The sequence below is a fragment of the Melanerpes formicivorus genome, unplaced genomic scaffold (assembly GCF_026170545.1).
Source record: "Melanerpes formicivorus ecotype bairdi unplaced genomic scaffold, bMelFor1.0.p_v2 SCAF_35, whole genome shotgun sequence".
Classification (NCBI taxonomy): domain Eukaryota; kingdom Metazoa; phylum Chordata; class Aves; order Piciformes; family Picidae; genus Melanerpes; species Melanerpes formicivorus.
This window is the reverse complement of record NW_027142387.1, coordinates 6,005,988-6,021,518: the sequence shown is the minus strand read 5'-3', so window position 1 is coordinate 6,021,518 and position 15,531 is coordinate 6,005,988. Positions and strand designations below refer to the sequence as shown.

Sequence of the window (15,531 nt, the reverse complement as noted above, 5' to 3'; positions counted from 1 at the left end):
CTTCATGTTTGTAGAATCTCTGAAATAATAGAATGAATGTAAGAATGTAGAATTGTCTCCTGTGTTCTAACCTAAAATGGCCATGGAATCGAGACTTATTTTCCTCTCACCTCTTGTGGTGATCCATTGGGAGCTGGCCAGGCTGGATCCATGGGCTGAGGCTATTGGGATGAGGTTCAACAAGGCTAAGTGCTGGGTCCTGCATTTGGTCACAACAGCCCCATAAATGCTCCAGGCTTGGGGTAGAGTGGCTGGAAACTGCCTGGCAGATAAAGACTTGGAGGTGTTGTTTGACAGCTGGCTGAAGATGAGCCAGGCTGTGCCCAGGTGGCCAAGAAGGCCATCAGCATCCTGGCCTGGATTAGCAATGGTGTGGCCAGCAGGAGCAGGGAAGGGATTGTCCCCCTGGGCTCAGCAGTGGTGAGGCCATATCTGGAGTCCTGTGTCCAATTTTGGGGCCCTCACTCCACAAGGGACACTGAGGGGCTGGAGCAGGTCCAGAGAAGGTCAAGGAAGCTGGGGAAGGGTCTGGAGAACAGGGCTGGTGAGGAGCAGTTGAGGGACCTGGGTGTTTAGTCTGGAGGGGAGACCTTCTGGCTCTACAAGTCCCTGAAAGGAGGCTGGAGCCAGGTGGGAGTTGGTCTCCTCTGCCTAGTAACAAGTGACAGGATGAGAGGAAATGGCCTCAAGCTGCAGCAGGGAAAGATTAGGTTGGATATGAGAAGAAAAAATGTCTTTACTGAAAGAGTTGTTAAGCATTGGAGCAGGCTGCCCAAGGCAATGGAGTCACCAGCCCTGCAGGGGTTTAGAAGCTGTGTAGATGTGGTGCTGAGGGATCAGGCTTGGAAGAGTTAGGGAGTGGTTGGTCTTGATAATCTTAAAGGCCTTTTCCAACCAAAGCAATTCCTTGATTCCATTTAGTACCATATTGCACTGAAACAAACCCAGTGTGCTGACGGCTTTCCCAGCTTCTGAACTGGTGTGACGTGGGACAAAAGCTCCCCAGGAACAGTAGGAAGCACTCCTGTCACTTGACATCAGCTCCTGTTTGTTTTTGTAGGGCAGTGGAAAGTCAACGCTGGCAAAGGCCATCTGCAAAGAAGCATCCCACAGGCTGGATGCTCACGTGGAGGTGATTGATTGCAAAGCTTTCAGAGGTATGAGCATGGCTGCTTTTCTTTTTCATCTCCAATGTTTGCTGTGTGATGAAGGAGCAGCATTAGGAAGTTCTTCTGTTTTAGTCTGAACTATCTTGGTAGCATTTTCACTGTTTTGCAAGGATGTTTGATGCTCTGCAATCAGTGGCTTCAACAACCTGCTGAAAATACAACTGCCAACAGCTGATTTCACACTTCTAGCAGTTTCTGGCCCACCTGCCACCACTAAACTCAAACTATCCTTGCCAGGCTCGTTTTGGATTGTTAGGCAGTGTCAGGTGTGTGTGGTTATACAGCTGTTAATGACACCTAAGGGAGTCCTCCTCTCCGGGCTGAGCCACCACAGCTCCCTCAGCCTGTCCTCACAGCAGCTCCACCCCTTGGACCGTCCTTGTGGCCTCCTCTGGATGCACTCCATCAGCTCTGTGTCCTTCTTATGCTGGGGACACCAGAGCTAGAGGCAGTATTGGAGGTGGGGTCTCAGCAGAGCAGAGGAAAGGGGCAGGATCCCTTCTCTTGCCCTGCTGGCCAGATGATGAGTCTTCTTTTAGGGCAGGGAGATCCTCCTAGTGTTTTCTTAATGGAGGATGTGGACTTTCTTCTTTCCTGACTGTGGACTCTGGTTTAATCATGGAGCTGGGTTTATAGGAGTAGAGTTCATAGATTCATGGACTTGTTTGGGTTGGAAAGGACCTTCAAGATCACCTGGTTCCAATCCCCTGCCATGGGCAGGAACATCTTCACTAGACCAGGTTGCTCAAGGCCTCATCCTTATGCTCCACAAATGTGGTGTTAGGAGAGGCAGCTGTGGTCAGTCTGCTCCTGTTTCTCCTATCTGTCCTGTCCTTACAGTTGTATTTCTGTTGTAGGAAAAAGATTGGTAACCATAAGGAAAAACATGGAAGAAGCTTTCTTAGAGGCAGCATGGAGGCAGCCATCCCTTCTTCTGCTGGATGATCTGGATCACATTGTTGGAGCACCTTCTACAGCAGAGCATGAGAGCAGCCCCGAGACCACTCAGAGCAGCAGACTTGCTTGTGGTAATGCTGTGCTGCCTGTGGCTGGGGAGAGGGAGGGTGCAGCCAGGATTCCTTGGCCTTGATTTGTTGTTCTGCCTGGACACTTCTGTCTGTGTCACTGCTGCCTCTGGACCTCGTCAGGGGCTCACAGATTGTACTCTCTAGACTGTTTGTAGAGCATTTGTGGAGCACAAGCTGAGTGGAAACAGCTCACTCTGGAGCTTGGAGTCATTCTGAGTGGTACATACACCAGAGTGCAGATGTGGTGCCTCTTGCTAGTCCCACTGCCAGTGGTAGAATCTTCTCAGCCTCTCTTTACACGGTTCATGCACTCAGGAACACTGCAATTGCTTTAAAATTACAGCTTAATTGATCATAAATGCTAGGGTCAATATTACAGGTGACATTAAAATGGAGCTTGTTTGCCATCATGATGGTGACAGAGATGTTTAAATCTGACACTTGGTGATGTTTAGCACCAACTGCTGTTAGCTGAGTAACTCCTTTAGGAACCTACTTGGCCTGCTTTATGAAACTTTTGGTTTAGTTTACAAGAATGGGTTTATTTTGCATTCATTTGTACATTTTACAGTCATTTATTTTACAGTAATGTGTTCATGTCACAATAATTTAATCTCCAGACATTTGATTTCCAATCATTTATTTCATTTACAGTCATTTATTTTCCAATAATTTAATTTGCAATGATTTAATTTACAGTCATTCATTTAATTTACAATCATTTAGGTTGCAGTCATTTATTTCTTTTTCTATCATTTCTTACTTTTCCAGCCAACTCCAGCAGTTGTAGTCTTGACATCCTCTGGAGAGCTCCTTTTTTATTCCCTAAAATCTAGGCAGTGGTTCAGTTGCAAACCAAAATCAAAGTTGAATTATCAAGATGAGCATCTCTAATATGGGGGGGGGGGGGGAACCCCTCTAAATATGGGCAAAGACCCTTTAAACCTAGAGATGAAACCCACTCTGAATGTGGGAATAAAACCTCTAAATAAATATGGGAATCAAAAGTTCTCTAAAATATTAGAGAATTAAAAAAAAAACTCTAAATATGGGAATAAAAACATTCTAAATATGGGAGTAAAACCTCCACATGTGGGAACAAAACCCACTCTAAATGTGAGAATACAACTTTTAAATGTGGGAATTAAAAATCTAAACTCAGAAACTCATGGAATGAAGCTGGAGGTGGGGAGATTCAGGCTGGAGGTGAGGAGGAAGTTCTTCACCATGAGTGGTGAAACCCTGGAATGGGTTGTCCAGGGAGGTGGTTGAGGCCCTGTCCCTGGAGGTGTTTAAGACTAGGCTGGATGAGGCTCTGGGCAGCCTGATCTAGTGTGGGGTGTCCCTGCCCATGGCAGGGGGGTTGGAACTAGATGATCCTTGTGGTCCCTTCCAACCCTGAATACTATGATACTATGAAATATGTGTGCTGAAATGCAGGCTCTCTGTCATTTTGCTCTTCATGGAGCAATGCTTTTGTCTGTCTAGTTTTGAAAGACCTGATCAAAGAAGCCATTGCCATGGGGAGTCTGATGGCACTGATGGCCACCAGTGAGTCGGAACATTCCCTGCATCCTTCCCTGGTGGCGGCTCAAGGAACTCACCTGTTCCAGTGCTTCAAGCGCATCCCACCTCCAGATCAGGTAAATGCAGGTGAAATGCTTCAAATATTGTTTGCTTTGCCTTCAGCCTCAAATACAGCACTGCTAAACCAGAAGGAACCTGAAAACCTGAGCTCTGTGGTGCTGTGCGATCGATTTGCTTACATTCCTGCCTGCTCAGCTGTTGTTACTGGGGAGTTTTGGTGACATGTAAATGTTTAGAGACATTTTAGCCTGTGTTTACTTTATGAATTCCTGAAATCCATACAAAGAGCTCACTCCACACTTCCTGCACCCTTCTTCCAGAAGCAAAGATGCGACATGCTGCATTCCATAATCCAACGCAAACTGAGTTCTGAGGTAAAGAAGCTCCCGGAGCTCGACCTGCAGCGTGTCGCAAAGGAAACAGAAGGCTTTGTGGCCAGAGATTTGACCATGCTGGTGGATCGTGCTGTTCACGCCTGCGTTTCCAACCAGGGTGCATCTCACGGTGCTGGTATGCTGACAACAAAATGCCTTCTGTCATACCCTGACTCCTGCCAGCCAGTCTGGGGAGGTGGATGGGACAGGTTGGATGGGGCCTTGAGTAAACCTGGCCTCCTTGAGAGGCAGCCCTGCCCATGCAGGGAGGTTGGATGAGACGATCTCTGAGGTCTCTTCCAGCCTAGGCCATTCTATGATGATTCTAGGAGTAAAGCAGAACCCACAAGCCAGTTTTTATGTTTCAGATATATTTTATTGTTAGATATTTTAGGTTGGATGTTAGGAAGTTCTACAGAGAGAGAGTGATTGCCCATTGGAATGGGCTGCCTGGGGAGGTGGTGGAGTCACGATCACTGGAGGTGTTCAGGAGGAGACTTGATGGGGTGCTTGGTGCCATGGTTTAGTTGGTTGGGTGGTGTTGGATGATAGGTTGGACACAATGATCTTTAAGGTCTCTTCCAACCTGGTTTATTCTATTCTGCTCTCTATTGGAGGGGTTTTGCTGTGGGGCCGTGTTCTTGTGGCTGTTGTTGTTGGGTTTGGGGTTTGTTTCTTCAGGATATTTTCTTTCTTTCTTTTTTTTAACCAGAATTGAATCTGTCAACTGTGGATTTTCAGAAAGCTCTGCAAGATTTCACTCCATTAGCTCTGAGAAATGTCAACCTTCATAAGCCTAAAGATGTTGGCTGGGACAAGATTGGTGGCTTGAAAGATGTGAGGCAAATCCTGATGGATACCATCATGTTACCTGCGAAGGTACCATTCATTCCTGGAGTTCTGGGCATGATGTTAGCAGGGGAAAGATAGTGGCTGAGGTGTGACCAGGTGCTTGACAGGAAGAGGCTGAGGGGAGACCTTCTGGCTCTCTACAACTCCCTGAAAGGAGGCTGGAGCTAAGTGGTGGTTGGTCTCTTCTCCCTTGGAAGAAATGATAGGATGAGAGGAAATGGCTCTCAAACTGCACTAGCAGAGGTTTAGGTTGGACATGAGAAGAAACTTCTTGGCTGAAAGGGTCCTCACAGCCTGGCACAGGCTGCCCAGGGAGGTGGCTGAATGCCCATCCCTGGAGGTGTTTCCAAGAGGCAGAGATGTGGTGCTGAGGGCCACGTTAGGGCTGGTTAGCCCCAGCCTTGGTAGAGTTAGAATGATTTGACTCAGTAATCATAAAGGGCTTTTCCAACCCAAACCCAATGGTAGGTATGATTGTAAGCTACTTTTGTAGCTTCTCAGTCTTCAGGTGCTGGAAGACTCTTTCTCCTTCCCCTGAATAGAATCATAAGACTGGTCTGGGTTAGAAGGGGCCTTCAAGATCATCTAGTTGTAACCTCCCTGCCATGGGCAGGGACACCTTCCACTAGACCTTCCCTCTTCCAAATACCAAAGGCAAAAGCTATAGGTTGTGGTTTGGCTCAGTAAAGGTCACATTTCCAGCTGTCCTCTGCAGTGCTTTTGCTGGAGGGTTCTCTTCTGGTGATTGCAAATCCTTTTATCTCACTTGGGCCTTTCTGCCTTGTTTGAAGTTCCCAGCAAAGATATGAGCCACCCATTTCAAATGCCACCTGTGTGAAGCCTAGGAACCCACATCAGCCCCAAGGAAACCAATAGCAGTCCAAAGGACCTGCTGTGATGTGGGCAACAGCAATTAGACACATCCTGCTTAGACAAAAATCGACACTAGTGAGTGATCACAAACTCACAGAATGCAGTGGCATGGAAGGGATCCTCAAATGTCATCTTGTCCAAGCCCCCTGCAGTCAGCAGGGACACCTCCAACTAGACCAGACTGCCCAGGGACACAAGAAGTCTGATCTTGAATGTCTCCAGGGATGGGGCCTCAACCACTTCTCTGGGCAGCCTGTTGCATTGTCTCACCACTCTCATTGTGTAGAACTCCCTCCTGATGTCCAACCTAAATCTCCTCTGCTCCAGTTTCAAACCATTGCCCCTCAGTCCTAACCCCACAGGCCTTTCTGAACACTCCCTCCCCAGCCTTCCTGTAGGTCCCCTTCAGAGAATGCAATGCAGGTCTAAGGTCTTCCTGGAGCCTTCTCTTCTGCAGGCTGGATAGCCCCAAGTCTCCCAGCCTGTCCCCACAGCAGAGGTGCTCCAGCCCCCTGCTGTCAGCATCCAGCTCAGGATGGCAGATTTTAGAGGATGTCTCATTGGACCTTTTCCAGTACCCAGAGCTCTTCGCCAAGCTGCCCATACGACAGAGGTCAGGAGTCCTGCTCTATGGAGCCCCTGGAACAGGAAAAACTCTCTTAGCTGGAGCTGTTGCTCAGGAGAGTGGAATGAACTTCATCAGCATCAAGGTAAGGAGGTTTTGATGGTTAATTGATTCATTTTGTTAGCAGAAGAGAATACCTGTGAGGACAAAATCCCCAGATCAGAAACGCTGAACATCTGCTGTGTCTCTGGGTATCCCAGCAGCTGACTTGTGGAACAGTTTGATTACTGAGAAATGGGTTTCATAATGAGTCATTAGGCAGAACTCTGCAATTTTAATCAGATGTTCTTCATTTCCTGTCTTTAATAAAGAGAGGTAAGTGGATTTTGGTTCCAGTGGCCAATGAAACTGAGCAAGGTGGTTTGCAACTTGTTTGAAAATAAGTGGGGCAGCTGCTGCCTTGGGATGCTGTCAGAGATGCTCTGTTGGAGCAGAAACATGCCAAGCAGTGTCTGACACTATTACTGTTCACTGCTAGTAGTAGTATTTAAAATGGTACTTAAAATTATTATGATTTTAAAGTAGTATTATTTAAACTTATTAATGTTTATTGTTAGTATTTACATTTGTCATTATTTGGATTTATTGGTATTAAAATGATTAGTTAAGGTGGTTGTTTACAATTATTAATACAAATTGTCATGTTAAAGTATAGTTCTTTAAAATTCCTAAATTGTTTATTCTTAAAGGATTAGGATTGAAAGTTGTTATAAAAATATCTACAATTATTTTTATTATTTAGTATCATAGTATCAGTCAGAGTTGGAAGGGACCACAAGGATCATCTAGTTCCAACCCCCCTGCCATGGGCAGGGACACCCCACACTAGATCAGGCTGGCCAGAGCCTCATCCAGCCTGGTCTTAAACACCTCCAGGGACAGGGCCTCAACCACCTCCCTGGACAACCCACTCTAGTGCCTCACCACTCTCATGGTGAAGAACCTCCTCCTCACATCCAGCCTGAATCTCCCCACCTCCAGTTTCATTCCATTCCCCCTAGTCCTATCACTACCTGAGATCCTGAGAAGTCCTTCCCCAGCCTTCCTGTAGGCCCCCTTCAGATACTGGAAGGCCACAATTAGGTCACCTCGGAGCCTTCTTTTCTCCAGACTGAACAGCCCCAACTCCTTCAGTCTGTCCTCATAGGAGAGGAGCTCCAGCCCTCTGCTCATCCTCGTGGCCCTTCTCTGGACATGTTCCAGCACCTCCATATCCCCCTTGTAATAGGGGCTCCAGAACTGGAGGCAGTACTCCAGGTGGGTTCTCACCAGAGCTGAGCAGAGGGGGAGAATCACCTCCCTCGACCTGCTGGCCACACTTCTCCTGATGCAGCCCAGGATCTGATTGGCTTTGCGGGCTGCAAGTGCACACTGAGAGCTCATGTTGAGCTTCTCATCCACCAGCACCCCCAAGTCTCTCTCCTCAGGGCTGCTTTCCAGCCAGTCACTGCCCATGCATGTATTAAATTATTCAAATTTATTAGTTATTATTTAAATTTATTATTATGGCTATTATTTAAAGCCTCATTAATAAACAGTATTATTTTGACACTGAAAACTGTTACATGAAATTAGTATTTGAAATTCTTGCTGTTTACATTTATTGTTATTTAAATAGATTGATAAAAATTATTAAAGTATTAAATTACTATTACTTAAAATTATTCTTTAAAATTATTCTTGGAGTTATATTTATTATTAAAGGTTATTATTTACATTATTAATAAAAAGTATTGTTTAAACCTATTTCAAACTATGACTGCATTATTATTATTTTAAATGTGTTCCTTTGAATTCTTTCTTACATTTATTATTCCTTGCCTTTATTAATAAAAACTATTTTTATCACTTAAATGTATTTTTTACCTTGATTATTTAAAGTTCTTATTCTTTACATTTATTGCTACTTGAATTTATTACTATCTCAAATGTATTATTTAAGGGTATTATATAAAATTCTTATTATTTAAACTAAGTTGAAATGCTTAAAAGATGCTTTTAGCTTCCCTAGGCCCCTTGGCTCTGCTGTTCAGAGATTCCCCTCTCTTGGGCACAACTCAGTTCCCTCCCTATACGTCTCTGTTGCTGTTGAATTCCACATGAAGAAACTGACCCTAAATGGATGTTTATTTTCCCTTTGATTTTCCAGGGCCCAGAGCTGCTCAGCAAATACATTGGAGCAAGCGAGCAAGCAGTGAGGGACATCTTTAGCAGGTTGGCTCTGGAAAGATTTGTGATAGCAGCCCTGATTTTTATTGCTTGAAGCTCCAAGAAATCCTCTTTGTCCTAGAGAGATAGGGCATCAGACCACAGAAGCATCTGAGCTAGTTGTGCTGAACCAGATGTTTACATCTTGGCTGTCACTGGCTAAGAGCTGAGCCTTTTGGCTCAGAGCACAGAATAGTAGGGGCTTGGAAGGGACCTGTGGAGTTCCTTTAGTCCAGCCCGCTATGAGTTCATAAATTCCACATTTCCCTGCCCTTTTCTGACTTGGCCAGGCCAGAAGATTGAGTTGACCAGACACTCTCCATGAATATCAGTGAAAACCCCTCAGTCTGTCACCACAGCAGAGGTGCTCCAGCCCTCTGATTATCTTTGTGGCCCTGCTCTGGACCCACTCCACCAGGGCTGGACGCAGCACTGCAGCTGGGGTCTCCCCAGGGCAGAACAGAGGGGCAGAATCCCCCATCTCCATCTCTGGCCGTGCCGCGTTTGATGCAGCCCAGGCTCCCACTGGCCTTCTGGGCTGCAAGTGCACACTGTTGGCTCGTGCCCAGCTTCTCCTTCACCAGCCCTGCAACCCAAAACTAACCAGAATGTAACTGTGGCCTTTGTATTTGCTTTTTTGTTCCCTCCACCGCCAGAGCTCAGGCAGCTAAGCCTTGCATCGTTTTCTTCGATGAGTTTGACTCCATCGCTCCTCGCCGTGGTCATGACAACACAGGAGTTACTGACCGAGTGGTTAACCAGCTGCTGACTCAACTGGATGGGGTGGAAGGCTTACAAGGTAACCCTTCATCTGGCTGATTCTTCTTCTGCAAAGCCTGAGCAGGTGTTAATCATCTTTTCCTGCTCTGTCCCAAGGGGTTTATGTGCTGGCTGCTACCAGTCGCCCAGATTTGATCGACCCTGCTCTGTTAAGGCCAGGCCGACTGGATAAGTGCCTGTACTGTCCACCTCCTGACCAGGTGAGGAAACAAACTGTTTGGTCTGAGAGAGGAGAACAAAATTCCATCAGACTAAGGGGCTTTATTCTCCTTTTTGGGTGGTTTTTGGTTTTTTGCTTTTAAACCTCTGGTTTAGAATATGAGCATTCAGGCAAATGGAGATTTTTCACTTCTGTCAGACTTCCCTTTACAGAAGGACAGATCATAGAATCTCAAAATGGCTCAGGTTGGAAAGGACCTCAGAGATCATCTACTCCAACCCCCCCTGCCATGGGCAGGGACACCTCTCAATTAGACTTGGTTGCCCAAGACCTCATCCAACCTGGCCTTGAACACCTCCAAGGAGGGGGCATCCAGGACCTCCCTGAGCAGCAACCTGTTCCAGTGTCTCCCCACCCTCACTGCAAAGAATTTCTTCCTAATCTCCAGTCCAAATCCACCCTTGTTATGTTTCCTGAACAATAACAACAAACAGTTTCTTGAAGTGTCTAAAAGAGGCTGCACCAAACACAACAGGGAAAGACGTTGCTTTAAATAATGAAGAGGAACTCTGCCACTCTAATTGCTGTTAATAGTCATGTGTAATTGGCATTAATATTATAATTGGTGTTAATGCTCACATTTAATAGGCATTAATTAATTGTTGATTGATTTAGACTGGATCTTAGGAAGAAGTTCCTCAGTAGGAGGGTGGGTGGGACACTGGAACAGGCTGCCTAGGGACGTTGTGGCTGCCTAGGGATGTTGTGGCTGCCTCATCTCTGGAGGTGTTCAAGGCCAGGCTGGATGAGGCCTTGAGCAAGCTGGGCTGGTGGGAGGTGTCCCTGCCCATAGCAGAGGGTTGGAATTGGATGATCTTGACGGTCCCTTCCAACCCAAACCATTCTATGCATCTTGCAATCTATGAACACAGCAAACTCTTTGCCTGCATTTTAAAGGCTGATTACTGCCTGTCCTATGGTGACAACTTTTAGGGCAGGATCTCCTCTGGATGAGATCCTCTGTCAGCTAGGAAGCTGCTTGTGCCAGCCCCAGGCAGTATGCAGTGATCAGGATAAAGATGCCAGCTTATTTCACTGGCATGATTGATTGCTTTTTCTCCTCTCTCTTCACAGAACTCACGCTATGAAATCTTGAAAGCTCTCAGCCATTCCCTGTCCCTGGCTAACGATGTGGACCTTCAGGAGCTGGCAGCAAAAACAGAGCAGTTCACTGGGGCTGACCTAAAAGCTTTGTTGTACAACGCCCAGCTAGAGGCAATCCATACAAGTCTAGGCTCAGGTTTAACACAGGTAAACAAAGCTGGTGGCAAAGAGGTTTCTGCTCTTTTGATTTTGATATAGTTGAAAGGGTTCAATTTATCCTTTTTTTTCTTCTTTTTTTTCCCCTGTTTTTTTTTCTAGTCCATCTTTTCTTTCTTTTTTTTTCTGTTCAAGGCCAGGCTGGATGAGGCTTTGAGCAGCCAAGTCTAGTTGAGAAGTTGAGGAGTAGATGATCCCCGAGGTCCCTTCCAGCCTAAGCCATTCTCTGATTCTCTTTGGACTCTTGCAGGAGCACTAAGGGCACACTGATATGGGACCTCCTCGTCACTCAAGCTTTTTACTCAAAGCAGAACACAAAATAAGAGTTGATTCTGCTGCAGGGAGGTTGGGCTAGATGATTCACAGAATGCATCAGGTTGGATTATCTCTGAGGTCCCTTCTAGCCTAAGCCATTCTATGAATTTTCCCAACACTCACTGAGAGTCTTCATAGCAAACAAAAAAAATCTTAAGACTATCATCTCCTTATCATGAAGCCCAAGTTCTTGGCACTGGCTTGTATCAAAACACTTGGAGATGTGCTCCCAGACTGCTAGGTGATAAATCAATGCTTTGATTTCCAAATGTAATTCAGACTGCAGCTAGTTATGGGTTAACGCTTCCAACCTCTGCTCTCTGTCACAGGACTTTGGTTCCAGTTCTGACAGTGACTTCAGCCTCTCTTCCATGGTTTTTCTAAACCACAGCAGTGGCTCAGAGGACTCAGCACTGGATGGAGAAGCAGGATTAGAGCAATCTCTCATTTCTTTAGACATGTCTGACTTGCTGCCCGAAGATCCAAGGTCCAACATGTATCGGATTTACTTCGGAAGCTCTTATGAATCGGAGCTGGGCAATGGAACCCCTTCAGAGCTGGTAAAAATCACTGCTTAAGAGGATGAATTGTCTCATTATATCCATCAGGAAGCATTAACATTGGGCTGGGCAAACGGTGTGGCGTTCTGTCTGCTTGGTTCTTCAAACAGGCCTCATCCTATACCTTGTGATCCATGGTGTGGGGGGGAGATGGATGGATGGATGGATGTTACCTGACAAAATCCACATGGACTTCTCTGTGGGACTTGAAAATCAAAATCCCCCTATACTGCCTAATACCTGATGATGCAAACTGCATTCACACTAGTCTGCTCCAGTGGCTTTTTGCCTTTCCAAGTTGATTATACCAAACAGGTTTGGATTTGTCCAATGTGGTTTGGTTTTTCACTAAATAGTGACCATCCACCTTTCAAGAATTGGTTGTAAAGCCCTTTAAGCTCATCCACTCCAACCATTCTCTAACTCTGCCAAGGCTGGGGCTGAACCATGGCCCTCAGCACCACAACTCTGCCTCTTGGAAACCCCTCCAGGGATGGGCATTCAGCCACCTCCCTGTGCAGCCTGTGCCAGGCTGTGAGAACCCTTTCTGTCAAGAAGTTTCTTCTAACATCCAACCTAAACCTCCCTTGGGGCAACTTAAGGCCCTTTTCTCTTGTGCTGTCACTTGGATCCAACCTCCTTTCAGCGAGTTGTAAAGACCAATGAGGTCTCCCCTCATCCTCCTCCACACTAAACACCCCCAGGTCCCTCAGCTGCTCCACACCAGCCCTGTTCTCCAGGCCCTTCCCCAGTTTCCTTGCCCTTCTCTGGACCTGCTCCAGCACCTGAATGTTTCTTGTGGTGAGGGCCCCAAAACTGGACACAGGACTCCAGATGTGGCCTGCCCAGTGCTGAGTCCAGGGGGACAATAAATTCCCTGGTACTGCTGGTCCCACTATTGATGATCCAGGCCAGGATGCTGGTGGCCTTCTTGGCCTCCACCCCCAGGTCTTTTTCTGCTGGGCAGTTTCCAACCACCAAAACCTTTGTGTCTCAAACCTGATGGATGTGATAGCTTTTTACGAGACAGTCTCTTTTTGCCAGTGAGTGCAAGCTTGTGCTGACCTGTAGATTAAATCTTCCTGGTGAAGTTGCTCCTCTGTCTCCGTAAGAAGCTGATCTGTTTGTTTTTGTGGTTCATTCAGAGCTCTTTGTGTTTGTCTGGACCAAACTCCATCACTCATGACTTTACCAGTGTGACACAGAGTGATGTGGCCTCATCCCAACCTACAGTGCTCAGAACAGCTTCTCAAGAGGATTCCCTGGAGAATCACCAGGAGCAACAAGCAGAGCACCTGAGGACAGAAATCAGTGCCACCAAAGCCAGCTGCAGAAGCAAGAGTGGGGTATGGCAGTTTGTCCAACTAGTTACTCTTAACACTTTGCTGTTTTGTCCCCACAATAAATAATTTCTGCTGTAATATTAACTAATTAACCCTGCCAAGAGAAATGAGTCAAAAGTTGAGGAAGCAAAGCCAGATTTAACCATCCTGTAACTAAAGAGTTCACAGAATGGTTTGGGTTGGAAGGGACCTTCAAGATCATCCAGTTCCAGCCCGCTAACATGGGTAGGGACCTGTCCCCTCCCACCAGGCTTGGCTGCTCAAGGCCTCCTGCAGCCTGGCCTTGAACACCTCTAGGGAGGGGACATCCACACCCTCCCTGGGAAACCTGTTCCAGTGTCTCCCCACCCTCACTGGAAAGAATTTCTTCCTCATCTTCAGTCTCAGTTTCCCTTCTACCAGCTCAAAGCCACTGCCCCTCGTCCTGTCACTCTCAGCCCTTGTCCGAATTCCACCCCCCAGCTCTCCTGCAGTCCCTTCAGGTACTGGCTCCTCTTTCTACACTATTGCTATGGTGGGGAGGGGAAGATGTGACTGTCTTCATAACACGTTTTTCTGTCCATGTTATGAGTAGGTTCTGGATTTGCTGACCCTCCTGACACTGTGTTCCTGTGGTGATTTTCTTTGTCCATGGCTCTGTTTTCAAGGAGGACAGCACCCTGAATCAGTCAGTGCTTGCCAAGAACACTTTTGTCATTACCCCGTCCCATCTGCTGACTGCACTGGAAGGTACAAGGCCATCTATCAGCCAGGAGGACTGGAAGAACTTTACTGACCTGTAAGTATTAAATGCTGGAGTAGTTGTGAATTCAGTGGAGAGCTGGTGTGGAGATCTGGTCTTAGTCAGCAGAAGCATGGTTCTTCCATGTGGGAGATGGCAGGAGAACTGAACAGCTTCTGACAGCAAATTTTCTTCAGAAATATTAAATTATACAGGGGAAAGGGAAAATACTTTTAGTAGTGAATTACTTTGTTGGTTTTATTAATGTAGGACCTAGAAATTCTAATCACAGACCACCAAACCCCTCTATTATATGAACAGCTCTACCACCTGGGTTGATGGTTGGACTTGAGGATCTTAAGAGGTCTTCTCCAACCTTAATGATTCTGTGACTGGATCTCCAAGTCTCGGAGCTAGGTCCTTCCTGCTCCTACTGAGTAGCATCCCCTCATAGTTTCAGAGTTGCTGGGGTTTGACTCTGTGGTGGACTTTGTAGCTGCAGTGGCTGGGAAAAGACTAATAGCTTGCAGAAGTATAAACAGTGAAAAGGAGAATGTGACTCTTGAGACTTGGAAATGGCTGTAGTGAAAAAAGCTGGAATGTTATCAGGGTGTGAGATGGAGATCGTTGAGAGGCTCTCTTCCTCAGCTGATACACAGATAAGCAGATATTAGAACAGGGGAAAGAGAAGGGACAGGAAAGGAGGAGCGCGAGAGATGCCTCCCAGGAGCCTGTACCACCCTGCCCCCTTCTCTTCCTTGGCCCTCCTTGCCCCCCTCAGAAATGTAAAGAAAATCAGAGGAAGCTGGAAAGTGCTGAGTTGGGTTGTAGAGGAAAACTGCTCCTGATCCCCAGGGCTGAGCCATGCCCTCTTCCTCTCTGGGCTTGTTCAGCCTGGAGAACAGAAGGCTCCAGAAAGACCTTAGAGCAGCCTTCCAGGATTTGAAGGGGACCTCCAGGAGAGCTGAGAGGGACTTCTGAAAAAGGCATGGAATGACAGGAAGAGGGGTGATGGCTTCAGACTGGGAGAAGCTGGACTGAGATGAGCCATTAGGAAGCAATTCTTGCCCATGAGGGTGGTGAGGCACTGGGACAGGTTGCCCAGAGAAGTAGTGGAGGCTCCAAGCCTGACAGTGTTCAAAGGCAGGCTCACTGGGGGCTTGAGCAAGCAGGCCTGGTGGAAGCTGTCTCTGCCTATGGCAGGGGAGTTGGAACAAGATGATCTTGAAGGTCCCTTCCAACCCAACCCATTCTGTGATTCTCAGATAAAAAGCTCCTTAACCATCTGTAGCCATGTTGGAGTTGTGTAGCTGCAGAGGCACCTGCAGACCAAATCATCTCCTGACATTCTCCTGGTGTCTTTCTCTCTTCCCAGGTATGAGAATTTTCAGAATCCCCGGAAGAGAAAAGGCCATGGGGGCTCAGCATTCAGACCGGGACAAAAAATCACTCTAGCATAATAACCCCTTTTGGCTTCCAATTGCTGATCTGAACCTGGCAATGACCAAGGTGATGACATCAGTTATTGATATCAGTGCAGACTGGTTCCTGCAGCACTGTTTGGAAGACAATGATCTCCCTCCAGACTGCCATTAAATTTTTGAGAGAACACTGGC

General features: G+C 46.7%; 1 protein-coding gene across 4 annotated transcripts in view; it reads left to right on the top strand.

The window, feature by feature from the left end:
- Positions 1-15,531, top strand: part of PEX1 (peroxisomal biogenesis factor 1) — a 25,128-nt gene extending 9,597 nt beyond the window's left edge. For all 4 annotated transcript variants that reach the window (XM_068157005.1, XM_068157006.1, XM_068157004.1 and 1 more), the window contains 14 exons: positions 1,061-1,157; positions 2,027-2,197; positions 3,686-3,840; positions 4,105-4,294; positions 4,871-5,037; positions 6,459-6,593; positions 8,658-8,722; positions 9,373-9,515; positions 9,593-9,696; positions 10,791-10,967; positions 11,621-11,851; positions 12,997-13,197; positions 13,842-13,972; positions 15,291-15,531. In XM_068157005.1, coding sequence (XP_068013106.1) covers positions 1,061-1,157; positions 2,027-2,197; positions 3,686-3,840; positions 4,105-4,294; positions 4,871-5,037; positions 6,459-6,593; positions 8,658-8,722; positions 9,373-9,515; positions 9,593-9,696; positions 10,791-10,967; positions 11,621-11,851; positions 12,997-13,197; positions 13,842-13,972; positions 15,291-15,375 — 2,052 coding nt within the window. In that variant the 3' untranslated portion in view covers positions 15,376-15,531. The remainder of the gene's footprint in view (positions 1-1,060; positions 1,158-2,026; positions 2,198-3,685; positions 3,841-4,104; positions 4,295-4,870; positions 5,038-6,458; positions 6,594-8,657; positions 8,723-9,372; positions 9,516-9,592; positions 9,697-10,790; positions 10,968-11,620; positions 11,852-12,996; positions 13,198-13,841; positions 13,973-15,290) is intronic.